Source organism: Nerophis lumbriciformis, linkage group LG04 (assembly GCF_033978685.3).
Source record: "Nerophis lumbriciformis linkage group LG04, RoL_Nlum_v2.1, whole genome shotgun sequence".
Lineage (NCBI taxonomy): Eukaryota > Metazoa > Chordata > Actinopteri > Syngnathiformes > Syngnathidae > Nerophis > Nerophis lumbriciformis.
The window spans coordinates 57,472,393-57,500,000 of record NC_084551.2 but is presented as its reverse complement, the minus strand read 5'-3'; the positions used below and the strand labels follow the sequence as shown (position 1 = coordinate 57,500,000).

Below are 27,608 nucleotides of genomic sequence, written 5' to 3'. Positions count from 1 at the left end.
AATTATTTAACACAAAAGCTGAGTTATGCTCACTACAATTTTGGGTTATTCCCAACCCAACTATTGGGTAGCACACTTTAGCGCTCTTTGACCCAATAGTTGGTTAAAAATTGCACATTTTACTGCTGTTTTGTCCTCCTCCTTCCCAACTACTGGTCACAATTATTTTTATTCCATTAAAATGTACTCAAAAGCAAGTAATAGTGACGTTTTTTTTTTTACAAGAATTGCCGTGTATGATCATAGTAGTTCTGTACTCAAATATGTTCATGTACATAAAATGTGGGATTGTAAATAATCTTAATGAAATTAATCCTTAAAAAAATTCCCTTCAAGAAAAAAATACCTTTTTAATATAAAAAATAAAAGCCTTTTAGCCAAAAAAGCGTTACTCACTGAAAAACAACCCAACAATTGTTCACAGTTTTAAATAACCCAGAAATTGAGTTAAAATAATACTCTTATAACCCCAAAAATTGATTGCTCTTCTTTAAAAATAACTCCAAAATTTAACCCAACACTCGCAACTCATAATTTGGGTTATCAAAATAACCCAACATTTTTTACTGAGTAGCATGCCATGCTACAGCTAACGTATCGCTAACTGCTTTGTAACATACATTTATTAGTTACTCTGTTATTATTCCATATTATTTGGATTTAATTCAATAGAAATACACTGAAGTTAATTGTTGTTCTTTTGGTACTTCTTGGTATTGTCAGGTTAATGACCATGAACTGCACCTTAGAGGGTACCTCAGCACAGCATTTTTTTATATATATGACCCAATCCAAACAACCTTTCCTACTCATGGCGCGAATAAACCGAGACAAAAAGTCAACACAATCTACTCAGGGAATGTGGTGGATATTATAAAACATGTCCAAGCACTGCACATCATTCAAAATGACCACTGCAATTTTCATATCCCTGGTATGTTCTGCAGGTCAGCACACCTGTTGTCCAGGTATCGCCCCCGCTGTCCAATCATTGCCGTCACCAGGAGCCCGCAGGTACGTCATGTTGAGGGCCACCTGTAAAGGTGAATCATTTATCAACATACCTTTAGATTAGATGGTTGATGGCTTTATGTACACTCAATCATATTTTACAGTGGAAAACTGACAACTCAGTCACCAGAATTTGACTGTAAAATAGTTCTTACCACACATTGCTGTAAAAGGTAAACCATCACCACCGTTTTTTTTCCATTCTGACATCTGTGCTCAGTTTTTACCGTAAAAAAATGTGGTACCATTTTTTTTCTATTTACAGTAATGTAAAAACAAAAACTGTCGATTTTAGAGAAGAAGAAAAAAACGGCAACTCAGTCACCAAAATGTTACTGTAAAATTTACCTTTGTTTTTTTTTTTTCTTTGACAACATATTTACAGTAAATGGAAAAACAGTACTATTGTTTATTTTATTTCAGGCAAGTGAGCTGCCGGGTTTTGACCCCCAAAAATGTGCTACCGTTTTTCCTTGTAAAGGAATACACCGTAAACACAACTGTACATTTTACAGTAAAATAACAAAAAAAATCTGGTTGTTCAGTCGGCAGAATTTTACCGTAAAAAATAACAAAAAACTGTAGTATATTCAATTTCAATTTACAGTAATATGCTGTAAAAACAAGGGTACATTTAACTGGGGGGGTGTCTCTTTGGACACCCGACACGGGTGTGTCTCTTTGGACACCCGACACACTCCCATGGGGGTGTGTGTCTTTGGACACCCGACACACTCCCATGGGGGTGTGGCTCTTTGGACACCCGACACACTCCAATGGGGGTGTATCTCTTTGGACACCTGACACACACTCCTGGGGGTATGGCTCTTTGGACACCCGACACACGGGTGTGTGTCTTTGGACACCCGGTACACACTCCTGGGGGTGTGTCTCTTTGGACACCCGACACACACCCATGGGGGTGTGTCTCTTTGGACACCCGACACACTCCCAGGGGGGTGTGGCTCTTTGGACACCCGACACACTCCAATGGGGGGGTGTCTCTTTGGACACCTGACACACACTCCTGGGGGTATGGCTCTTTGGACACCCGACACACGGGTGTGTGTCTTTGGACACCCGGCACACACTCCTGGGGGTGTGTCTCTTTGGACACCCGACACACACCCATGGGGGTGTGTCTCTTTGGACACCTGACACACACTCCTGGGGGTGTGGCTCTTTGGACACCCGACACACGGGTGTGTGTCTTTGGACACTCGACACACTCCTGGGGGTGTGTCTCTTTGGACACCCGGCACACAGTCCTGGGGGTGTGTCTCTTTGGACACCCGACACACACCCATGGGGGTGTGTCTCTTTGGACACCTGACACAAAAGTCCTTGGGGTGTGTCTCTTTGGACACTCGACACACACTCCTGGGGGTGTGTCTCTTTGGACACCCGGCACACAGTCCTGGGGGTGTGTCTCTTTGGACACCCGACACACTCCAATGGGGGGGTGTCTCTTTGGACACCTGACACACACCCATGGGGGTGTGTCTCTTTGGACACCTGACACAAAAGTCCTTGGGGTGTGTCTCTTTGGACACTCGACACACACTCCTGGGGGTGTGTCTCTTTGGACACCCGGCACACAGTCCTGGGGGTGTGTCTCTTTGGACACCCGACACACTCCAATGGGGGGGTGTCTCTTTGGACACCTGACACACACTCCTGGGGGTGTGGCTCTTTGGACACCCGACACACGGGTGTGTGTCTTTGGACACCCGACACACACCAATGAGGGTGTGTCTCTTTGGACACCCGACACACAGTCCTGGGAGTGTGTCTCTTTGGACACCCGACACACACCCATGGGGGTGTGTCTCTTTGGACACCCGGCACACAGTCCTAGGGGGGTGTCTCTTTGGACACCTGACACACACCCATGGGGGTGTGTCCCTTTGGACACCCAACACACAGTCCTGGGGGTGTGTCTCTTTGGACACCCGACACACGCTCCTGGAGGTGTGTCTCTTTGGACACCTGACACACACCCTTTGAGGTGTGTCTCTTTGGACACCCGACACACACCCACGGGGGTGAGTCTCTTTGGACACCCGACACAAAGTCCTGGGGATTTGTCTCTTTGGACACCAGACACACACCCATGGCGGTGTGGCTTTTTGGACACCCGACACACACTCCTGTTTCGCAGGTTTTGCAGGTTTTCTTGCACTTCAGGGGGTTTAAACTCCCCTGAAGAGCAGGGAAACCTGCAAAACAGGCTTGTAGGGATGAGATAGCCTACGTGTTTTTTTCTGACCTAACGATTGGCGGCAGATCAAAGGAAAACCTCCGCCTCTTTTCGCTTATGCACAAATTCAAACCTCGAGATCGTTTCCTGGTTTTGCTTGGACTCTTTTAGTTGCGGGCTGTTCAAACACACGTCCGCTTTAGTGGACGTTGCCAAGGTGCTTAGTGATCAGACCAGGTGACGTCTTTGTCGCGGCACAGGTGGCGCGTCAGTCCCAGCTGCTCCGGGGGGTTTTCCCTGCCCTCTTCCACCCGCTGCCGGCCCCCGTGTGGGCGGACGACGTGGACAACCGGGTCAACTTCGGCATGGACATAGGTGAGTGCGCCCGCTTGTCCGCCCTCGGTCCTGGAGCGTCACGCCGCTCCTGTTCTGCGGTCTGCCCAGGCAAGGCCAGAGGATTCTTCAAGTCCGGAGACATGGTGATCGTGGTGACCGGCTGGATCCCCGGCTCGGGACACACCAACATCATGAGGGCCGTCCACAGCCTGTGACCATCCGCCCAGGTGCCACCTTCCACCTGCAACACCCGTGCCAGCAAGACTCCGGACCAGAATGAACGTGTCCGCTCTGTTGCAAAAGGAATCTCTTTGTGGAGTCTGGCATTTCTTCCAGTCCCAGTCCCAGTCCCAGTCCTCCTTCTTCTGCGTTGTGAGCGTCGGGCTTCAGTGCGATACTTGTGTCCGCTGAGATGATATCGGCACACTGCTCCTTAAAGGGCTCCTATTAGGACTTCCTTGTGGTCTACACGTTGTTCCTCAACCATAGGGCCAGGGCCCGTTGAGGCTTAGGTCAGGCTGATTACAAAAGTAAAAGAACTAGGGAAACTAGTGAAAGAAATCAACTAAGTCAATTCATCATGAAAATATGCCAAACTGTCAATAAAATGAAAGTGCAAATAAAAACACCACAAGCTTCATCATTTGAGTCTTCATTTTTGCGCTTAAGAAACTTCTCTAACTTCTCTTCAGACAATGAAGAGATGTGAGCAGACGTGTGGGTGGTCCTGGTATACCACTGCTAGTCAAGTATTTGCATATGTGTATTAACTAGTGCTAGTTGTATTTACTAGTGATAGTTTATCTTATTAGTGCAACTTTTTTTAACTACTGATAGTTTTGTTCAGTTCTATTAAATGACGTATCATTTACTAATGCTAATTGTATTAACTAATACTGGTTTGTATTTACTTGTGCTAGTTGTATTAATCAGTGCTGGTTTTATTTACTATCCATCCATCCATTTTCTACCGGTTATTCCCTTCAGGGTCGCGGGGGGCGCTGGAGCCTACCTCAGCTACAATCGGGCGGAAGGCGGTGTACACCCTGGACAAGTCGCCATCTAGTGTTAGTTTATTTTTTTTACTATTGATAGTTTTTTTTTGCTAATACTAGTTGTATTAACTAATGTTGGTTGTATTTACTAGTGTTAATGTTATTAACTAGTGCTAGTTTTATTAACTAGTGGTAGTTGTATGTACTAGTGCTGGTTGTATGTACTAGTGCTAGTTGCAATAACTAACTATATGTTTGTTTCGTAGTGCTAGTCAATTGTATGTACTAGTGCTAGTTTTATGTACTAGTGCAAGTTGTATTTACTAGTACTAGTTTATTAACTAATGCTAGTTTGATCAAATATTGCTAGTTGTATTTACTAGTACTAGTTTATTAACTAATGCTAGTTTGATTAAATAGTGCTAGTTTTATTTACTAGTGATACTTTAGTATACTGGTGCTAGTACATGTCTTGTATTTACTAGTGCTGGTTTTATATACCAGTAATAGTTGTATTAACTAGTCCTAGTTGTATTTATTAGTACTGGTTTATTAACTAGTACTAGTTTTATTTACTAGTAATACTTTTGTATACTAGTGCTAGTAAATTACTTTAATTTACTAGTGCATTTGTATTAACTAGTGCTGGGTTTATTTACTAGTGATATATTTTCTTATTAGTGCAACTTGTATTTACTAGTGCTAGTTATATTAACTAGTGATAGTTGTATTAAATAGTGCTTGTTTTATTCACTAGTGATACATTTGTTTACTAGTGCTAGTAAATCATGTTTGTTTACTAGTGTTACTTTTATTAACAAGTGCTGGTTTTATTTACTAGTTTTAGTTGTGTTGACTTGTGCTCGTTTTATTCTGTAAAGCTAGTTTTATTCACAGGTGATAGTTTTTTTGTTTATTTGTGCTAGATAAATTTACTAGGGTTAGTTTTATTGACTTGTTGTTTTATTTACTAGTGCTAGTTTTAATAACACATTATAGTTTTGTTTACGAGTGCTCTTAAGTTATTTTTGTTACTAGTGATGATTTGATTAACTAATGATAGTTTTGTTTACTAATGCTAGTAAATTACTTTTATCTACTAGTGCTAGTAAATTACTTGTATTTACTGGTGCAAATTACTTTAATCTGCTAGTGCTAGTGAATTACTTTTAATTACAAGTCCATTTTATTTTTATTTACTAGTGCTACTAAATTGCTTTTATTTTTATATATATGTGTTAATTAGTGCTGGTTGTATTTACTATGTGAGTGTTTCTTATTAGTGCAACTTGTATTTACTAGTGATAGTTTTGTTTAGTAGTGCTATTAAATTATGTTTCATTTACTAATGCTAGTTGTATTAACTAATGCAGGTTTGTATTTCCTCTTGCTAGTTGTATTAACCAGTGCTGGTTTTAATTACTAGTGCTTCTTTTATTTACTAGTGATAGTTTTGTTTACAAATGATAGAAAATGACTCCTAATAAATAGCGCTAGTTTTATTAACTAGTACTATTTTCTTACTAGTGATTGTTTTGTTTGCTAATACTGGTTTTATTAACTAACATTGGTTGTATTTACTAGTGCTAGTAACTAGTGCCTTTTTATTAACTAGTGCTGGTTGGTTTTCTTAACAAGTGATAGTTTTGTTTATAAGTGATACTTGTATTTACTAGGGTTGGTTTTATTTACTTGTGCTAGTTTTATTAACAAGTGCTTGCTTAATTTACTGATGTTAAATGTGTTGACTTGTGCTGGTTTTATTTACTAGTGCTAGTTTTATTAACTACTGATAGTTTTGTTTGCTAGTGCCAGTGAAATATTATTTTCATTTACTAGTGCTAATTTAATGATAGTTGTGTTTACTGGTGCTTTTTATTTACTAGTGCTGTTTTATTTACTTGTGTAAGTTTTGTTTATTAGTGCTACCTTTATTTACTAGTGATATTTTTAATAACTAATACTAGTTTTGTTATCTGGTGCTAGTAAATGACTTTTATTTAATATTAAATTTTTACTAACTAGTGCTGGTTTAATTTACTCCTAATAGTTTTTTTTATTAGTGCTACCTTTATTTACTAGTGCCAGTTTTGTTGACTAGTGCTAGTAAATAATTTTTGTTTACTAGTGCTTGTTTTATTAACTAGTGCTGGTTTGATTTACTCCTGATAGTTTTGTTTATTAGTGCTACCTTTATTTACTAGTGCCAGTTTTGTTGACTAGTGCTAGTAAATATTTTTTGTTTACTAGTGCTTGTTTTATTAACTAGTGCTGTTTTTTATTTTCTAGTGCTAGTTTGACTTACTAGTGCTAGCTTTATTTACTGGAACTATTTTTCTTACTACTGATCATTTCCTTTCCTAGTACTAGTTTTATTAACTTGTGCTGATTGTATTTACTAATACTACTAAATTAGTTGTATTTACTAACGCTAGTAAAGTATTTATATATTATAGGGTATGTGTTTGTGTGTATATATATATATATATATATATATATATATATATATATATATATATATATATATATATATATATATATAAAATGTTGACCACAAATAAAATAGTATAATGATAAAAATAACAATAAATGAATAAATATCGTGCAAATGTTTTAGTCCCCCTCCCCCAGTGCGTGTCGGATGACGCGCAATCTCCACCCGCCGGTGAGCGCGTGCCGGGAAACCGGAGTGGCGGTATTGTGACGTCACAGCCGTCACTTCTCAGCCTTTGCCTTTTAAAAAGGGAGGGGGGGGGGGACGAGATGTGTTTATGTATTTATTATTATTATTATTATTGTTATTATTATTATCTTCGTGAGGAGACGTTTAAAAATAAATACAAACAAAAAAAAACACGCGTGACGTCACCAGCCGTCTGCTTCCTTCCTTGCGAGCGTGAAGAAGAAGGAGAAGAAGAAGAAGAAGAAGGCGCGGAGACTTTGACGCTCAACAAGTTGTTGTTTTTCCATCTTTTTAAACACTTGAAGAAACATCTTCATCATCGAATTCAGCCTTCATCCTTCATCCTCGTCGTGGCCGTGCAGACAGGTGACGGGGGGGGGGGGGGGGGGGGGTGTCACGGGGGTCTGCGCGCGTGTGTGTCGGTGCGAGGATGCAGACGGAGGTGGACAGGAGGAGGTCTCCACCTCAGCAGGAGTAAGCGACGTCCTCCCCTTCATCATCATCATCATCATCATCATCATTGCGCGGGGACGTCTGCTTCCGCGACCATGTCCTTGAGAGCGTTGCTGGGGTGACGTCCCTCATCATCTTCATCATCTTCATCGCTGATTTCGGGGAGTGGGAATCTGAGGAGGGGGGTTGGGGGGAGGAGGGGGTCTGTGGAGGAGCTTTGAAGGACGAGGGATGCTAAGGAAACATCTGGAAGGACGGAGGTCACATTTCAATGGAGCCCCCCCCAAACCCCCCAAGGACTGTGAGGGCACGGGGGTCCACATTGTTTTGCCCCACTTCTATATGATTAGTTTGTGACAAGTCAATCCATGGACGCCTCCAGCTGCGGGACTGGGGGGGACAGTGCCCCCAGACGTCAGGGAGGGCGCAGTAAGGGCAGCCTGCCCTCCCCCGGCTGCAGACTCTCACAGGCGTCCCTGGAGGGCGACAAGACTTCTCTGGTGGGGGACGGAGGGTCCGGGGGACGCGGCCGCCGCCTCTCCGTCCTGAGCTCCCCCGCCAGGGACGGCCTCGCCTTCCGCACGGCGGGCACACCGACCGCCCCGGTGCCCCTGCCGCCTCGCTCGGTGGGCTTCGCCACGTCCCGCGCCGCCCCGGCCTCCACGTCCTCGTCGGCGGGCATGATGGTGGTGGCCACGGGCCCCGAGACCACCACCACCACGGCGGCGGGGACACCTGAGACGGTGCTGGGTGGGTTGGGCCTGGGGCTGGACGGGGAGGACTACAGCAGCTCCAACCAGAGCACCTTCATCCAGAGGCAGTTTGGTGCCATGCTGCAGCCCGGCGTCAACAAGTTCAGCCTCCGCATGTTTGGATCCCACAAAGCTGTGGCCCTGGAGCAGGAACGCCTCAAATCAGCGGGTGCGTGGATCATACACCCCTACAGCGACTTCAGGTATGATACACCCCTACAGCCACTTCAGGTATGCACACACACATGCTAACACCTGCTAACCACAACATATGAACACACCTACATATAACATACCTTTTATATAGAAACAATTGTACAGTATATATACAAACCTATTGAAACATACATATATAAACATACATATAAACATACATATAGAAACATACATACAAAACATACATATAAAACATGCATATATAAACATACATATATAAATATGCATATAAAACATACATAAAAACATACATATATAAACATACATATACAAATATGCATATAAAACATACATATATAAATATACATATAAGACATACATATAAACATACATATATAAACATACATATAAACATACATATAAAACATACATATATAAACATACACATATAAATATACATATAAAACACACATATATAAACATACATATGAAACATACATATAAAACATACATACAAACATACACATGAAAACACGTATAAAACATACATATAAACATACATATAAACATACATATACACAGAGGTGGGTAGTAACGCGCTACATTTACTCCGTTACATCTACTTGAGTAACTTTTGGGATAAATTGTACTTCTAAGAGTAGTTTTAATGCAACTTACTTTTACTTTTACTTGAGTATATTTATAGAGAAGAAACGCTACTTTTACTCCGCTACTTTTATCTACATTCAGCTCGCTACTCGCTACTAATTTTTATCGATCTGTTAATGCACGCTTTGTTTGTTTTGGTCTGTCAGACAGACCTTCAAAGTGCCTGCGTTACTGGTGACGTTTCACTCCGTTCCACCAATAAAATGCAGTCACTAGTGACGTTTGACTCCGTTCCACCAATCAGATGCAGTCACTGGTGACGTTGGACCAATCAAACAGAGCCAGGCGGTCACATGACCTGACTTAAACAAGTTGAAAAACGTATTGGGGTGTTACCATTTAGTGGTCAATTGTACGGAATATGTACTGTACTGTGCAATCTACTAATACAAGTTTCAATCAATCAATCAAAAGTGTGAAGGAAAAAAGACACTTTTTTATTTCAAACGTACATCCCGTCACAAGCCTAAAGACTGACTGCACAGTTCCTGTCTTCACAATAAAACTGCCGCTCCATCGCGCCTGCGCTTTCAAAATAAGAGTCTCCGAAAGCCAGCGCAAACAAGCTAGCAAGCTACGGAATTTGCCGCCAATGTATTTCTTGTAAAGTGTGTGAAAACGAATATGGAAGCTGGACAAATAAGATACCAAAAACCAACCACTTTCATGTGGTATTAGACAGAAAGGAGGAACTTTTTTTCTCCTGCATTTGAAAACGTGGACGTTAAGCACTGCTGTCTGATTACAATCAATGCAAGTCATCAGAATCAGGTAATACACCAACTTATATTCTTGTCAACATGAAAGAAAGGAATCTATATGTGTTAAACATGCATGTATATTCATTAAAACACCTTTAACATGTAAACAAAAACGGCAAAATAAATAAATATAAATGATATACTGTATATATCAATGTATGTGTATATATGTATATGTATATATATATATATATATATATATATATATATATATATATATATATATATATATATATATATATATATATGATATGTGTGTGTATGTTACTCATCAGTTACTCAGTACTTGAGTAGTTTTTTTACAACATACTTTTTACTTTTACTCAAGTAAATATTTGGGTGACTACTCATTACTTTTACTTGAGTAATAAATCTCTAAAGTAACAGTACTCTTACTTGAGTACAATTTCTGGCTACTCTACCCACCTCTGCATATACAACATACATATAAACATACATATAACACATACATATATAAACATGCATATAAACATACATATATAAAAATACTTATACAACATACATATATAAACATACATACACAACATACATATAAACATACATATAACACATACATATATAAACATACATATACAACATACATATAAACATACATATAACACATACATACATAAACAAACACAAGTAAAATATAGATAGACAAAAAACAAACCCATACACACATACGTACATAGACATACATATACAACATACATATAAACATACATATAACACGTACATATAAAACATACATATATAAACATACATATATAAACATACATATACAACATACATATAAGCATACATATATAAACAAACACAAGTAAAATATAGATAAACACAAAAAACAAACACATAACATACATGTACAAACCATCATATAGAAACAAACATACATACAAACCTATTGAAACATACATATTTAAACAAACAAGTAAATAAACACATAAAACAAATACATAAACTACATACTCTATACAAACGCTAACAAACATCCATGTCACAGTTGTATTTTGCATGTACTTGCCAAATATTTGTACTGTTGTCTTGTGTTTTACAAACTACTATACTGTACTTTTATACTCATTACATTAGGCTTTTTTGTGTTTCTACATGGATTTATATATGGATGTATATATGTGTGTGTATGTATTTATTTGTGTATATATGTGTGTGTATGTATTTATTTGTGTATATATGTGTGTGTATGTATTTATTTGTGTATATATGTGTGTGTGTATGTATTTATTTGTGTATATATGTGTGTGTATGTATGTATTTATATGTGTATATATGTGTGTGTGTATGTATTTATATGTGTATATATGTATATATGTGTGTGTATGTATATACTGTATGTGTGTGTATGTATTTATATGTGTATATATGTATATGTGTGTATAATATGTACAATATGTGTATGTGTTTATGTATATATATATATTATATATATATGAATGTGTATATGTACATGTGTATATATAATATATGTATATATGTGATATATATGCACTGTATGTGTGTATATATGTGTACATACATGTATATATGTGATATATATGCATTGTATATGTATATATATATATATATATATATGTGTGTATATATGTGATATATATGCACTGTGTATGTGTATATGTGTGTGTATATATGCATATATGTGTTATATATGCACTGTACATGTGTATGTATGTGTGTATTTATTTATATATGTGATATATACGCACTATATGTGTATATATGTGTGTATATACTGTATGTATATATGTGATATATATGCACTGTATGTGTGTATAGATGTGTGTATAGATGTATATATGCACTGTATGTGTGTATATATGTGTGTATATGCATGTGTATATTATGTATGTTTTTATGTATATACTGTATATTCTATATCTAATACATGTATATGTGTGTATAAATGTGAGTAAATTGTGATAATAAATCCAAAAATAAATACAGTTAATGAAGTACAGTACAAATACAATTAACACATAAGTAATTAGAGACATAACTTACATTAAGAGAAGTAAATGGAATATAGGTAGATATACAAAATCCAAATATATTGAATAGTTTATCAAGCATTAATATATCAAATATTACAAAATCACAATTCATTTGCTACTGCTTTTCTCCGCTTTATTTTTCTTTCATATATTTTATCATAAAAACAAAAACAACTTGTTCTGTTTCTTAAACTGTTCTTGTCTCAAACACGTGCTGCTTTTAAGTGTTGTTGTTGTTGTTGTTGTTGTGCACCACATCACAGTAAATAAACCTCATTTGCATATTGGACATTTGATGAAAGCTTCAATTATTATCAGCAACCAGCCAGGAGGACCACAACAGTGTGTGTGTGTGTGTGCGTGTGTGTGTGTGTGTGTGTGTGTGTGTGTGTGTGTGTGTGTGTGTGTGTGTGTGTGTGTGTGTGTGCGCGCGCGCGTGTGTGTGCGTGTGTGCGTGTGTGTGTGGACTTGTCTTTAGTGGACATGTCTTTAGTGGACTTGTTTTTAGTGGACTTGTTTTTAGTGGACATGTCTTTAGTGGACATGGTTTTAGTGGACTAGTCTTTAGTGGACTTGTCTTTAGTGGACTAGTCTTTAATGGACTAGTCTTTAGTGGACATGTCTTTAGTGGACTTGTCTTTAGTGGACTAGTCTTTAGTGGACTAGTCTTTAGTGGACTTGTCTTTAGTGGACTAGTCTTTAATGGACTAGTCTTTAGTGGACTTGTCTTTAGTGGACTAGTCTTTAGTCGACTTTTCTTTAGTGGACTAGTCTTTAGTGGACTTGTCTTTAGTGGACATGTTTTTAGTGGACATGTCTTTAGTGGACATGGTTTTAGTGGACTAGTCTTTAGTGGACTAGTCTTTAATGGACTTGTCTTTAGTGGACTAGTCTTTAATGGACTTGTCTTTAGTGGATATGGTTTTGGTGGACTTGTCTTTAGTGGACTAGTCTTTAATGGACTAGTCTTTAATGGACTAGTCTTTAGTGGACTAGTCTTTAGTGGACTTGTCTATAGTGGACATGGTTTTAGTGGACATGTTTTTAGTGGACTTGTTTTTAGTGGACTAGTCTTTAGTGGACTAGTCTTTAGTGGACTAGTCTTTAGTGGACTTGTCTTTAGTGGACTAGTCTTTAATGGACTAGTCTTTAGTGGACATGTCTTTAGTGGACTTGTTTTTAGTGGACTTGTTTTTAGTGGACATGTCTTTAGTGGACATGGTTTTAGTGGACTAGTCTTTAGTGGACTTGTCTTTAGTGGACTAGTCTTTAATGGACTAGTCTTTAGTGGACATGTCTTTAGTGGACTTGTCTTTAGTGGACTAGTCTTTAGTGGACTTGTCTTTAGTGGACTAGTCTTTAATGGACTAGTCTTTAGTGGACATGTCTTTAGTGGACTTGTCTTTAGTGGACTAGTCTTTAGTCGACTTTTCTTTAGTGGACTAGTCTTTAGTGGACTTGTCTTTAGTGGACATGTTTTTAGTGGACATGTCTTTAGTGGACATGGTTTTAGTGGACTAGTCTTTAGTGGACTAGTCTTTAATGGACTTGTCTTTAGTGGACTAGTCTTTAATGGACTTGTCTTTAGTGGATATGGTTTTAGTGGACTTGTCTTTAGTGGACTAGTCTTTAATGGACTAGTCTTTAATGGACTAGTCTTTAGTGGACTAGTCTTTAGTGGACTTGTCTATAGGGACATGGTTTTAGTGGACATGTTTTTAGTGGACTTGTTTTTAGTGGACTAGTCTTTAGTGGACTAGTCTTTAGTGGACTTGTCTTTAGTGGACTAGTCTTTAATGGACTAGTCTTTAGTGGACATGTCTTTAGTGGACTTGTCTTCAGTGGACTAGTCTTTAGTGGACTTTTCTTTAGTGCACTAGTCTTTAGTGCACTAGTCTTTAGTGGACTTGTCTTTAGTGGACATGTTTTTAGTGGACATGGTTTTAGTGGACTAGTCTTTAGTGGACTAGTCTTTAATGGACTTGTCTTTAGTGGACTAGTCTTTAATGGACTTGTCTTTAGTGGACATGGTTTTAGTGGACTTGTCTTTAGTGGACTAGTCTTTAATGGACTAGTCTTTAATGGACTAGTCTTTAGTGGACTAGTCTTTAGTGGACTTGTCTATAGTGGACATGGTTTTAGTGGACATGTTTTTAATGGACTTGTTTTTAGTGGACTAGTCTTTAGTGGACTAGTCTTTAGTGGACTAGTCTTTAGTGGACCTGTCTTTAGTGGACTTGTCTTTAGTGGACTAGTCTTTAATGGACTAGTCTTTAGTGGACATGTCTTTAGTGGACTTGTCTTTAGTGGACTTGTCTTCAGTGGACTAGTCTTTAGTGGACTTTTCTTTAGTGCACTAGTCTTTAGTGCACTAGTCTTTAGTGGACTTGTCTTTAGTGGACATGTTTTTAGTGGACATGGTTTTAGTGGACTAGTCTTTAATGGACTTGTCTTTAGTGGACTAGTCTTTAATGGACTTGTCTTTAGTGGACATGGTTTTAGTGGACTTGTCTTTAGTGGACTAGTCTTTAATGGACTAGTCTTTAGTGGACTAGTGTTTAGTGGACTTGTCTATAGTGGACATGGTTTTAGTGGACTAGTCTTTAGTGGACTTGTTTTTAGTGGACTAGTCTTTAGTGGACTAGTCTTTAGTGGACTAGTCTTTAGTGGACTTGTCTTTAGTGGACTAGTCTTTAATGGACTAGTCTTTAGTGGACATGTCTTTAGTGGACTTGTCTTCAGTGGACTAGTCTTTAGTGGACTTTTCTTTAGTGCACTAGTCTTTAGTGCACTAGTCTTTAGTGGACTTGTCTTTAGTGGACATGTTTTTAGTGGACATGGTTTTAGTGGACTAGTCTTTAGTGGACTAGTCTTTAATGGACTTGTCTTTAGTGGACTAGTCTTTAATGGACTTGTCTTTAGTGGACATGGTTTTAGTGGACTTGTCTTTAGTGGACTAGTCTTTAATGGACTAGTCTTTAGTGGACTAGTCTTTAGTGGACTTGTCTATAGTGGACATGGTTTTAGTGGACATGTTTTTAATGGACTTGTTTTTAGTGGACTAGTCTTTAGTGGACTAGTCTTTAGTGGACTAGTCTTTAGTGGACCTGTCTTTAGTGGACTTGTCTTTAGTGGACTAGTCTTTAATGGACTAGTCTTTAGTGGACATGTCTTTAGTGGACTTGTCTTTAGTGGACTTGTCTTCAGTGGACTAGTCTTTAGTGGACTTTTCTTTAGTGCACTAGTCTTTAGTGCACTAGTCTTTAGTGGACTTGTCTTTAGTGGACATGTTTTTAGTGGACATGGTTTTAGTGGACTAGTCTTTAATGGACTTGTCTTTAGTGGACTAGTCTTTAATGGACTTGTCTTTAGTGGACATGGTTTTAGTGGACTTGTCTTTAGTGGACTAGTCTTTAATGGACTAGTCTTTAGTGGACTAGTGTTTAGTGGACTTGTCTATAGTGGACATGGTTTTAGTGGACTAGTCTTTAGTGGACATGTTTTTAGTGGACTAGTCTTTAGTGGACATGGTTTTAGTGGACTTGTCTTTAGCGGACTAGTCTTTAATGGACTAGTCTTTAGTGGACTAGTCTTTAGTGGACTTGTCCATAGTGGACATGTCTTTAGTGGACATGGTTTTAGTGGACTAGTCTTTAGTGGACTAGTCTTTAGTGGACTTGTCTATAGTGGACATGGTTTTAGTGGACTAGTCTTTAGTGGACTAGTCTTAAGTGGACTTGTCTATAGTGGACATGGTTTTAGTGGACTAGTCTTTAGTGGACTTGTTTTTAGTGGACATGTTTTTAGTGGACTAGTCTTTAGTGGACATGGTTTTAATGGACTTGTCTATAGTGGACATGGTTTTAGTGGACTAGTCTTTAGTGGACTTGTTTTTAGTGGACATGTTTTTAGTGGACTAGTCTTTAGTGGACATGGTTTTAATGGACTTGTCTTTAGTGGACATGTTTTTAGTGGACTAGTCTTTAGTGGACATGGTTTTAGTGGACTTGTCTTTAGTGGACATATTTTTAGTGGACTAGTCTTTAGTGGACATGGTTTTAGTGGACTAGTCTTTAGTGGACTTGTTTTTAGTGGACTTGTTTTTAGTGGACTTGTATTCAGTGGACTTGTCTTTAGTGGACTAGATTTTAGTGGACTTCTGTTTAGTGGACATTGTTTTAGTGGACTAGTCTTTAGTGCACATGGTTTTAGTGGACTCGTCTTTAGTGGACTTGTCTTTAGTGGACTAGTCTTTAGTGGACTTGTTTTTAGTGGACTTGTCTTTAGTGGACTTGTCTTTAGTGAACATGTCTTTAGTGGACATGGTTTTAGTGGACTAGTCTTTAGTGGACTAGTCTTTAGTGGACTTGTCTATAGTGGACATGGTTTTAGTGGACTAGTCTTTAGTGGACTAGTCTTAAGTGGACTTGTCTATAGTGGACATGGTTTTAGTGGACTAGTCTTTAGTGGACTTGTTTTTAGTGGACATGTTTTTAGTGGACTAGTCTTTAGTGGACATGATTTTAATGGACTTGTCTTTAGTGGACATGTTTTTAGTGGACTAGTCTTTAGTGGACATGGTTTTAGTGGACTTGTCTTTAGTGGACTTGTCTTTAGTGGACATGTTTTTAGTGGACTAGTCTTTAGTGGACATGGTTTTAGTGGACTAGTCTTTAGTGGACTTGTTTTTAGTGGACTTGTATTCAGTGGACTTGTCTTTAGTGGACTAGATTTTAGTGGACTTCTGTTTAGTGGACATGGTTTTAGTGGACTAGTCTTTAGTGCACATGGTTTTAGTGGACTCGTCTTTAGTGGACTTGTCTTTAGTGGACTAGTCTTTAGTGGACTTGTTTTTAGTGGACTTGTCTTTAGTGGACTTGTTTTTCGTGGACGTGTCTTTAGTGGACTAGTCTTTAGTGGACTAGTCTATAGTGGACATGGTTTTAGTGGACTAGTCTTTAGTGGACTTGTTTTTAGTGGACTTGTTTTTAGTGGACTTGTCTTTAGTGGATTTGTCTTTAGTGGACTTGTCTATAGTGGACATGGTTTTAGTGGACTAGTCTTTAGTGGACTAGTCTTAAGTGGACTTGTCTATAGTGGACATGATTTTAGTGGACTAGTCTTTAGTGGACTTGTTTTGAGTGGACATGTTTTTAGTGGACTAGTCTTTAGTGGACATGGTTTTAATGGACTTGTCTTTAGTGGACATGTTTTTAGTGGACTAGTCTTTAGTGGACATGGTTTTAGTGGACTTGTCTTTAGTGGACTTGTCTTTAGTGGACATGTTTTTAGTGGACTAGTCTTTAGTGGACATGGTTTTAGTGGACTAGTCTTTAGTGGACTTGTTTTTAGTGGACTTGTATTCAGTGGACTTGTCTTTAGTGGACTAGATTTTAGTGGATTTCTGTTTAGTGGACATGGTTTTAGTGGACTAGTCTTTAGTGCACATGGTTTTAGTGGACTCGTCTTTAGTGGACTTGTTTTTAGTGGACTTGTCTTTAGTGGACTTGTTTTTCGTGGACGTGTCTTTAGTGGACTAGTCTTTAGTGGACATGGTTTTAGTGGACTAGTCTTTAGTGGACTTGTTTTTAGTGGACTTGTCTTTAGTGGATTTGTCTTTAGTGGTCTTGTCTTTAGTGGACTAGTCTTTAGTGAACATGTTTTTAGTGGACTAGTCTTTAGTGGACCTGTCTTTAGCGGACTTGTCTTTAGTGGACATGGTTTTAGTGGACTTGTCTTTAGTGGACTTGTTTTTAGTGGACTTGTTTTTAGTGGACTTGTATTTAGTGGACTAGATTTTAGTGGACTTGTTTTTAGTGGACATGGTTTTAGTGGACTAGTCTTTAGTGCACATGGTTTTAGTGGTTTTAGTGGTTTTAGTACTAGTCTACTAAAGACTAGTACATGTTTAGAAGCACCACAGCAACAATGGAGGACTTGATCCTCCTGGCCCACATGTCTCATGGCCATTGTTGTGTTGTCCATCATCTTGATGACACCTGGCACTGCTGGAGGCTCAGGTGAGTCTCAGGTGAGTCTCTGGTCTGTGGTCAACTATTCCAATGACTGAAGATGAGGATTGTAATTGGACGAATGATGCAAGAGTGGTCATCATGGAGTCATCTAACTTAAGTAACTGAGAGGACGTCTCACTCCTCCACTTACTGTATGTGTGCTTATTACACGCCAAATATCACAATCATGGTCCGGATCACACCTGCTGACAAAGATCCTCTATTTACAGCATGACCACTTGCTATTTCTATTAAGGAGCTACGGAAGAATATCTATCAAAGATCCTCTATATGACAGGACCACTTGCAATTTCTATTTTGGATCTGTAGGAAAAATTATCCATCAAAGATCCTCTACAGTGGTGGTCAAAAGTGTAGATAGACTTGTAAAGAACATCATGTCATGGCTGTCTTGACTTTACAATCATTTCTTATTTGTTTGTGATGTAGTGATTGGAGCACATACTTGTTGCTCACAAAAAACATTCATGAAGTTCCGATGGGGGTCCGGTTGACTTCCTGCATGACATTCATTCATTCTTTCCTGTTGCACGAGTTCTTCTCTTATTAAATCCCTTTTACCTGCTCCTCGCCTGCCGTCTCTGCACCCTGGGGTAAATATTTCTTTAAATTAAACAGCACCTTGTGGCTATGACTACAGCAGCAACACAATCATTCCTTGTTGAATTACGGGAGTAAAAGTGTGTGTGTGTGCGTGTGTGTGTGTGTGTGTGTGTGTGTGTGTGTGTGTGTGTGTGTGTGTGTGTGTGTGTGTGTGTGTGTGTGTGTGTGTGTGTGTGTGTGTGTGTGTGTGTGTGTGTGATGACTCATACTTCATCTCAGTCTAGTGGTTCTAACATGAGGTTGTGTTACCAAATTACAGCTCAATATAGAGATCGACCAAGGAGTGCACTCTGGAAAAGTGTGTGTGTGTGTGTGTGCGTGTGTGTGTGTGTGTGTGTGTGTGTGTGTGTGTGTGTGTGTGTGTGTGTGTGTGTGTGTGTGTGTGTGTGTGCATTGCATTACAAAAGAAGGACACAAGTCATCTCCTCTCTCATCTTTTAATCACTCTCTCTCACACACACACACACACACACACACACACACACACACACACACACACACACACACACACACACACACACACACACACAAAGAAGGATCATGTCTCCACTGTCCTCTTCAGTTTCACTTGCAATGTTAATTAAATCAAATTAATAACATTTGGAAATCCAGTCATTATTATTATTGGTAGTATTATATTATTATTATTATTATTATTATTATTATTATTATTATTATTATGTATGCATTATTATTTGTAATAATAGTGTTATTTTTATTATTATTATTATTATTATTATTATTATTATATTATAATTGTACTAATTAATTATTATTGTTATTATTGTAATGCTTATTACTATTATTAGTATTACTAGTTTAATTATTAATATCATAATGTATTATTAATATTCTTTCTATCACAATGTATTATAATTATTATCATTATTATTATCATCATTGTATTGTTGTTGTTATTATTATATTATCCATCCATCCATTTCTGCCGCTTGTCCCTCATGGAGTTGTGTGTATTATTATCATTATTATTGGTATTATTAATATTAGTATCGTGTGTAATTATTGTTATGTATAATTTTTTTATGTATTATTATTATTATTATTTTATTTTTAATGTAGTATTATTATTAATATTATATGTATTTAATTATTATTATTATTATTACTATTACTATCTAAATGTGTTATTATCATTATCGTGTATTATTATCTCTTGTAATGTATTATTATTATTATTATTTTATTATTATTAATATTATTATTATTAATATATTTTTCTTATTAATTTATGAATATTACAACTACAACACAAACTTGTGCAGTTAAAGCTTTTATATTTGACACAATTTTATTATCCATTTTTTAATTAATATGGCAATTAAATTTTTTTCACAATAATGGTAATTTTCCCCAAAAATATTTGGACTATATTTGTGATTTTTTTTCTTAGCATGGCATCCATAAACAAGTATTTTGACTTTATTTTCATGAATTTATGATTTGTCTTTCTCATTTTTTTGTAAAATGATGACTTTTTCCTGTAAAGTAATGATTATAATATGTGTGAGGATGATTTGGAGGATATTATACTCTATTATCATATAAATATTATTATTATTATTATTATTTATTACTATTATGCTCTACCAAATCCTTCAATCATCCTCTAATATTGCATCTTTATTCTCCTAAAAAGGACAATATTTATCTTGTAAGATTATGTGGGCTCTTTTTCTGAGCTCTAAACTAAACTTGGCAATCAAATTTATTTTGGGGCAAAAATCCAGCTTCTGTTTTTGTGATGTTACTTCAAATATTACATTTCTTACTTCAAAAATTACATTTTTTATCATAATCTTTGGATTTTATTGCAATTAATTTAATGTTGTTTTTTTTATTTTCGTAATAATAACGTTTGTTTTCATAATATTCTGGCTTCAACCTGTCTCCCACATACAACACTGTCCTTTCAACCATTCCTAAAAGACTGTGCAATTTAGCCTCCGACAAATAACAGCAGGTAGAAACAGGAAGTAGATGCTCCTTTGTGCCATTTTCTTTTCAACTGAAAAGAATATTAACGAGGGGGATTACACTTTGTTGGCATCAACAGAAGGGTTGTTCTTGTGCACACACACACACACGCACACACACTACTATAGGGGAGAACTCTTTGCTCAGGCACACCCTCCTGGTTTTGGAGTGTAACTATTTGGGGTTTTGGCACGGCACCAGCCGCTAGACTAGATGTGACCAATCTAAGTCTAAGACTAGATGTGACCAATCTAAGTCTAAGACCAGATGTGACCAATCGAAGTCTAAGACTCGATGTGACCAATCTAAGACTAAGACTAGATGTGACCAATCTAAGTCTAAGACTAGATGTGACCAATCTAAGTCTAAGACTAGATGTGACCAATCTAAGTCTAAGACTAGATGTGACCAATCTAAGTCTAAGACTAGATGTGACCAATCTAAGTCTAAGACTAGATGTGACCAATCGAAGTCTAAGACTACATGTCACCATTATAAGTCTAAGACTAGATGTGGCCAATCTAAGTCTAAGACTAGATGTTACCAATCCAACTCTAAGACTAGATGTGACCAATCTAAGTCTAAGACTAGATGTGACCAATCTAAGTCTAAGACTAGATGTGACCAATCTAAGTCTAAGACTAGATGTGACCAATCTAAGTCTAAGACTACATGTCACCATTCTAAGTCTAAGACTAGATGTGACCAATCTAAGTCTAAGACTAGATGTGACCAATCTAAGTCTAAGACTCGATGTGACCAATCTAAGTCTAAGACTAGATGTGAATAATCTAAGTCTAAGACTAGATGTGAATAATCTAAGTCTAAGACTAGATGTGACCAATCTAAGTCTAAGACTAGATGTGACCAATCTAAGTCTAAGACTAGATGTGACCAATCCAAGTCTAAGACTAGATGTGACCAATCTAAGACTAAGACTAGATGTGACCAATCTAAGTCTAAGACTACATGTCACCATTATAAGTCTAAGACTAGATGTGACCAATCTAAGTCCAAGACTAGATGTTACCAATCCAACTCTAAGACTAGATGTGACCAATCTAAGTCTAAGACTAGATGTGACCAATCTAAGTCTAAGACTAGATGTGACCAATCCAACTCTAAGACTAGATGTGACCAATCTAAGTCTAAGACTAGATGTGACCAATCTAAGTCTAAGACTAGATGTGACCAATCTAAGTCTAAGACTACATGTCACCATTCTAAGTCTAAGACTAGATGTGACCAATCTAAGTCTAAGACTAGATGTGACCAATCTAAGTCTAAGACTAGATGTGACCAATCTAAGTCTAAGACTACATGTCACCATTCTAAGTCTAAGACTAGATGTGACCAATCTAAGTCTAAGACTAGATGTGACCAATCTAAGTCTAAGACTCGATGTGACCAATCTAAGTATAAGACTAGATGTGAATAATCTAAGTCTAAGACTAGATGTGAATAATCTAAGTCTAAGACTAGATGTGACCAATCTAAGTCTAAGACTAGATGTGACCAATCTAAGTCTAAGACTAGATGTGACCAATCTAAGTCTAAGACTAGATGTGACCAATCCAAGTCTAAGACTAGATGTGACCAATCTAAGACTAAGACTAGATGTGACCAATCTAAGTCTAAGACTACATGTCACCATTATAAGTCTAAGACTAGATGTGACCAATCTAAGTCCAAGACTAGATGTTACCAATCCAACTCTAAGACTAGATGTGACCAATCTAAGTCTAAGACTAGATGTGACCAATCTAAGTCTAAGACTAGATGTGACCAATCCAACTCTAAGACTAGATGTGACCAATCTAAGTCTAAGACTAGATGTGACCAATCTAAGTCTAAGACTAGATGTGACCAATCTAAGTCTAAGACTACATGTCACCATTCTAAGTCTAAGACTAGATGTGACCAATCTAAGTCTAAGACTAGATGTGACCAATCTAAGTCTAAGACTAGATGTGACCAATCTAAGTCTAAGACTACATGTCACCATTCTAAGTCTAAGACTAGATGTGACCAATCTAAGTCTAAGACTAGATGTGACCAATCTAAGTCTAAGACTCGATGTGACCAATCTAAGTCTAAGACTAGATGTGAATAATCTAAGTCTAAGACTAGATGTAAATAATCTAAGTCTAAGACTAGATGTGACCAATCTAAGTCTAAGACTAGATGTGACCAATCTAAGTCTAAGACTAGATGTGACCAATCCAAGTCTAAGACTAGATGTGACCAATCTAAGACTAAGACTAGATGTGACCAATCTAAGTCTAAGACTACATGTCACCATTATAAATCTAAGACTAGATGTGACCAATCTAAGTCCAAGACTAGATGTTACCAATCCAACTCTAAGACTAGATGTGACCAATCTAAGTCTAAGACTAGATGTGACCAATCTAAGTCTAAGACTAGATGTGACCAATCCAACTCTAAGACTAGATGTGACCAATCTAAGTCTAAGACTAGATGTGACCAATCTAAGTCTAAGACTAGATGTGACCAATCTAAGTCTAAGACTAGATGTGACCAATCTAAGTCTAAGACTCGATGTGACCAATCTAAGTTTAAGACTAGATGTGACCAATCCAACTCTAAGACTAGATGTGACCAATCTAAGTCTAAGACTAGATGTGACCAATCTAAGTCTAAGACCAGATGTGACCAATGTAAGTCTAAGACTAGATGTGACCAATCCAAGTCTAAGACTAGATGTGACCAATCTAAGACTAAGACTAGATGTGACCAATCTAAGTCTAAGACTAGATGTGACCAATCTAAGTCTAAGACTAGATGTGACCAATCTAAGTCTAAGACTAGATGTGACCAATCTAAGTCTAAGACTAGATGTGACCAATCTAAGTCTAAGACTACATGTCACCATTCTAAGTATAAGACTAGATGTGACCAATCTAAGTCTAAGACTAGATGTGACCAATCTAAGTCTAAGACTAGATGTGACCAATCCAACTCTAAGACTAGATGTGACCAATCTAAGTCTAAGACTAGATGTGACCAATCTAAGTCTGAGACTAGATGTGACCAATCTAAGTCTAAGACTAGATGTGACCAATCTAAGTCTAAGACTAGATGTGACCAATCCAAGTCTAAGACTAGATGTGACCAATCTAAGACTAAGACTAGATGTGACCAATCTAAGTCTAAGACTAGATGTGACCGATCTAAGTCTAAGACCAGATGTGACCAATCTAAGTCTAAGACTAGATGTGACCAATCTAAGTCTAAGACTAAATGTGACCAATCTAAGTCTAAGACTAGATGTGAATAATCTAAGTCTAAGACTAAATGTGACCAATCTAAGTCTAAGACTAGATGTGACCAATCCAAGTCTAAGACTAGATGTGACCAATCTAAGACTAAGACTAGATGTGACCAATCTAAGTCTAAGACTTGATGTGACCGATCTAAGTCTAAGACCAGACGTGACCAATCTAAGTCTAAGACTAGATGTGACCAATCTAAGTCTAAGACTACATGTCACCATTCTAAGTCTAAGACTAGATGTGACCAATCTAAGTCTAAGACTAGATGTGACCAATCTAAGTCTAAGACTAGATGTGACCAATCTAAGTCTAAGACTAGATGTGACCAATCCAACTCTAAGACTAGATGTGACCAATCTAAGTCTAAGACTATATGTGACCAATCTAAGTCTAAGACTACATGTCACCATTCTAAGTCTAAGACTAGATGTGACCGGTCTAAGTCTAAGACCAGATGTGACCAATCTAAGTCTAAGACTAGATGTGACCAATCTAAGTCTAAGACTAGATGTGACCGATTTAAGTCTAAGACTCGATGTGACCAATCTAAGTCTAAGACTAGATGTGACCAATCCAAGTCTAAGACTAGATGTGACCAATCTAAGACTAAGACTAGATGTGACCAATCTAAGTCTAAGACTTGATGTGACCGATCTAAGTCTAAGACCAGACGTGACCAATCTAAGTCTAAGACTAGATGTGACCAATCTAAGTCTAAGACTACATGTCACCATTCTAAGTCTAAGACTAGATGTGACCAATCTAAGTCTAAGACTAGATGTGACCAATCTAAGTCTAAGACTAGATGTGACCAATCTAAGTCTAAGACTAGATGTGACCAATCCAACTCTAAGACTAGATGTGACCAATCTAAGTCTAAGACTATATGTGACCAATCTAAGTCTAAGACTACATGTCACCATTCTAAGTCTAAGACTAGATGTGACCGGTCTAAGTCTAAGACCAGATGTGACCAATCTAAGTCTAAGACTAGATGTGACCAATCTAAGTCTAAGACTAGATGTGACCGATTTAAGTCTAAGACTCGATGTGACCAATCTAAGTCTAAGACCAGATGTGACCAATCTAAGTCTAAGACATTTTTCTCATCTTCCAGTCTTTGTTCTCCTGACATCAGGATTTTATTCTTGATCATATTTCATTGTGCTTAACTGCGTTGTCATTGCTGCTCCTGATGTTGCTCAGGCGTTCCTGCAGGATGTCATGTGCCAGGTGTGCTGCTTTCAGGTTCTACTGGGACCTGCTGATGCTGCTGCTGATGGTGGGCAACCTCATCGTGCTGCCGGTGGGCATCACCTTCTTCCGGGACGAGAACACGGCGTCCTGGATCATCTTCAACGTGCTCTCCGACACGCTCTTCATGGTCGACCTGGTGCTCAACTTTCGCACCGGCATCATTAAGGAGGACAACACCGAGATCCTGCTGGACCCCAGGTCAGTGTGTGGGTGTTACAGGTGAGACAAGGTGAAAGGGAGCACCTTTTGTTTCACAGCCTCATGAATATTAATGAGCGGCCAGGTGGACGACGCGGTGAGGCGCGGAATGTTTGCTGAGCCTTTGTTGTGGCTGTGTGCGTCAGGGCCATCCGCCACAAGTACTTAAAGAGCTGGTTCCTGGTGGACTTTGTGTCGTCCATCCCGGTGGACTACATCTTCCTGATGGTGGACAGCCTGGACTCGGAGGTCTACAGGACGGCCAGGGCGCTCCGCATCGTGCGCTTCACGAAGATCCTCAGCCTGCTGCGCCTGCTCCGCCTCTCCAGACTTATACGATACATCCACCAGTGGGAGGAGGTGAGAGCACCACCACCCGGCACGCTCGCCCGTGATCACGCATCATTCCGCAACACTTAGGTCACACATTTACAACGCAAGCAATGTTGGAAGGGTTCTCGCCCGGAAAAGGGTGGAGTGCCATCTCCGGGTTGGGGAGGAGATCTTGCCCCAGGTGGAGGAGTTCAAGTACCTGGGAGTCTTGTTCACGAGTGAGGGAAGAGTGGATGGTGAGATCAACAGGTGCGGCGTCTTCAGTAATGCGGTCGTCCATGTATCGCTGTATCGGTCGGACGTGCCTTAAACACCTCCCCAGGGAGGCGCCCGGGGGACATCCTGACCAGATGCCTAAACCACCTCATCTGGTCTCCTTTCCATTTGGAGGAGCAGCGGATGACCTTCCGGATGACAGATCTTCTCATCCTTTCTCTAAGGGAGAGCCTCCACCCGGTGGAGGAAACTCATTCCAGCTGCTTGTACCCGTGGTCTTTTTATTTTGGTCATAACCCAAAGCTCATGACCATAGGTGAGGATGGGAACGTAGATCGACCGCTAAATTGAGAGCTTTGCCTTCCGGCTCAGCTCCTTCTTCACCACGACGGATCGATACAGGGTCCGCATCACTGCAGACGCCGTCAATTGTTTTTCTCTTCTGGGTATCTTTCCCCATGCGGAGGAGTTAAGTACCTGGGAGTCTTGTTCACGAGTGAGGGAAGAGTGGATGGTGCGATCAACAGGCGGATCGGTGCGGCGTCTTCAGTAATGCGGATGCTGTATCGATCCGTTGTGGTGAAGAAGGAGCTGAGCCGGAAGGCAAAGCTCTCAATTTAGCGGTCGATCTACGTTCCCATCCTCACCTATGGTCATGAGCTTTGGGTTATGACCGAAAGGACAAGATCACGGGTACAAGCGGCCCAAATGAGTTTCCTCCGCCGGGTGGTGGGTCTCTCCCTTAGAGATAGGGTGAGAAGCTCTGTCATCCGGGAGGAGCTCAAAGTAAAGCCGCTGCTCCTCCACATGGAGAGGAGCCAGATGAGGTGGTTTGGGAATCTGGTCAGGATGCCACCCGAACGCCTCCCTAGGGAGGTGTTTAGGGCACGTCTGACCGGTAAGAGGCCACGGGGAAGACCCAGGACACGTTGGGAAGACTATGTCTCCCGGCTGGCCTGGGAACGCCTGGAGATCCCCCGGGAGTAGCTGGACCAAGTGGCTGGGGAGAGGAAAGTCCTGGCTTCTCTATTTAGGCTGCTTCCCCCGAGACCCGACCCTGGATGAGTGGAAGAAAATGATTGGATGGATGGATGGATGGATGGATGGGTATTTTGTCTTTGGCTGTTCGGAGGTCATGGTCAAAGTTCTGGATGGCGTCCAGATGTTGGAGCGTATTATGTTGGCGACGACAGGTGTAGCGTTCATTTTGACTGTGTGGGGATGAATCAGTAACCGACCTGGTCTGACTAGATCTTCCACATGACCTACGACCTGGCCAGCGCCATGGTGAGGATTGTCAACCTGATCGGGATGATGCTGCTGCTCTGCCACTGGGACGGCTGCCTGCAGTTCCTGGTCCCCATGCTGCAGGACTTCCCCCCCGACTGCTGGGTGTCCAAGAACCTGATGGTGGTGAGTCTCCACCTTTCCCTCTTGGTTTCTGTCTCCTCCGCCTGCGTCAGGTTGCTCATGGGCCCGGGCAGCGACGTGGAGGAAAACTGTCGCCATGGTGACACCCAAGAGGCACAAACGCTGAATGGAAAGAAAGTGGAGTCATGTGACAGCTGTTGCCGTGGTGACTGTTGCCTAGCAAGCGGATGCTGGGCTTTTCCCTGGAGAAAGTCCCCTCATGGGTTGGATGTCTAT

At 39.3% G+C, this 27,608-nt stretch overlaps 2 protein-coding genes across 3 annotated transcripts in view; both read left to right on the top strand.

The window, feature by feature from the left end:
• Positions 1 to 4,187, top strand: part of pklr (pyruvate kinase L/R) — a 28,972-nt gene extending 24,785 nt beyond the window's left edge. For both annotated transcript variants that reach the window (XM_061958185.2, XM_061958192.2), the window contains exons 10-12: positions 948 to 1,014; positions 3,472 to 3,586; positions 3,656 to 4,187. In XM_061958185.2, the coding sequence (XP_061814169.2) occupies positions 948 to 1,014; positions 3,472 to 3,586; positions 3,656 to 3,762 (289 nt within the window). In that variant the 3' untranslated portion in view covers positions 3,763 to 4,187. The remainder of the gene's footprint in view (positions 1 to 947; positions 1,015 to 3,471; positions 3,587 to 3,655) is intronic.
• A 3,449-nt stretch (positions 4,188 to 7,636) lies between these two features.
• The window catches only part of LOC133604760 (uncharacterized), a 36,540-nt gene continuing 16,568 nt past the window's right edge, over positions 7,637 to 27,608 (top strand). The window contains exons 1-4 of the mRNA XM_061958072.2: positions 7,637 to 8,633; positions 25,206 to 25,412; positions 25,559 to 25,772; positions 27,213 to 27,374. Of these exons, the coding sequence (XP_061814056.2) occupies positions 8,047 to 8,633; positions 25,206 to 25,412; positions 25,559 to 25,772; positions 27,213 to 27,374 (1,170 nt within the window). The 5' untranslated portion in view covers positions 7,637 to 8,046. The remainder of the gene's footprint in view (positions 8,634 to 25,205; positions 25,413 to 25,558; positions 25,773 to 27,212; positions 27,375 to 27,608) is intronic.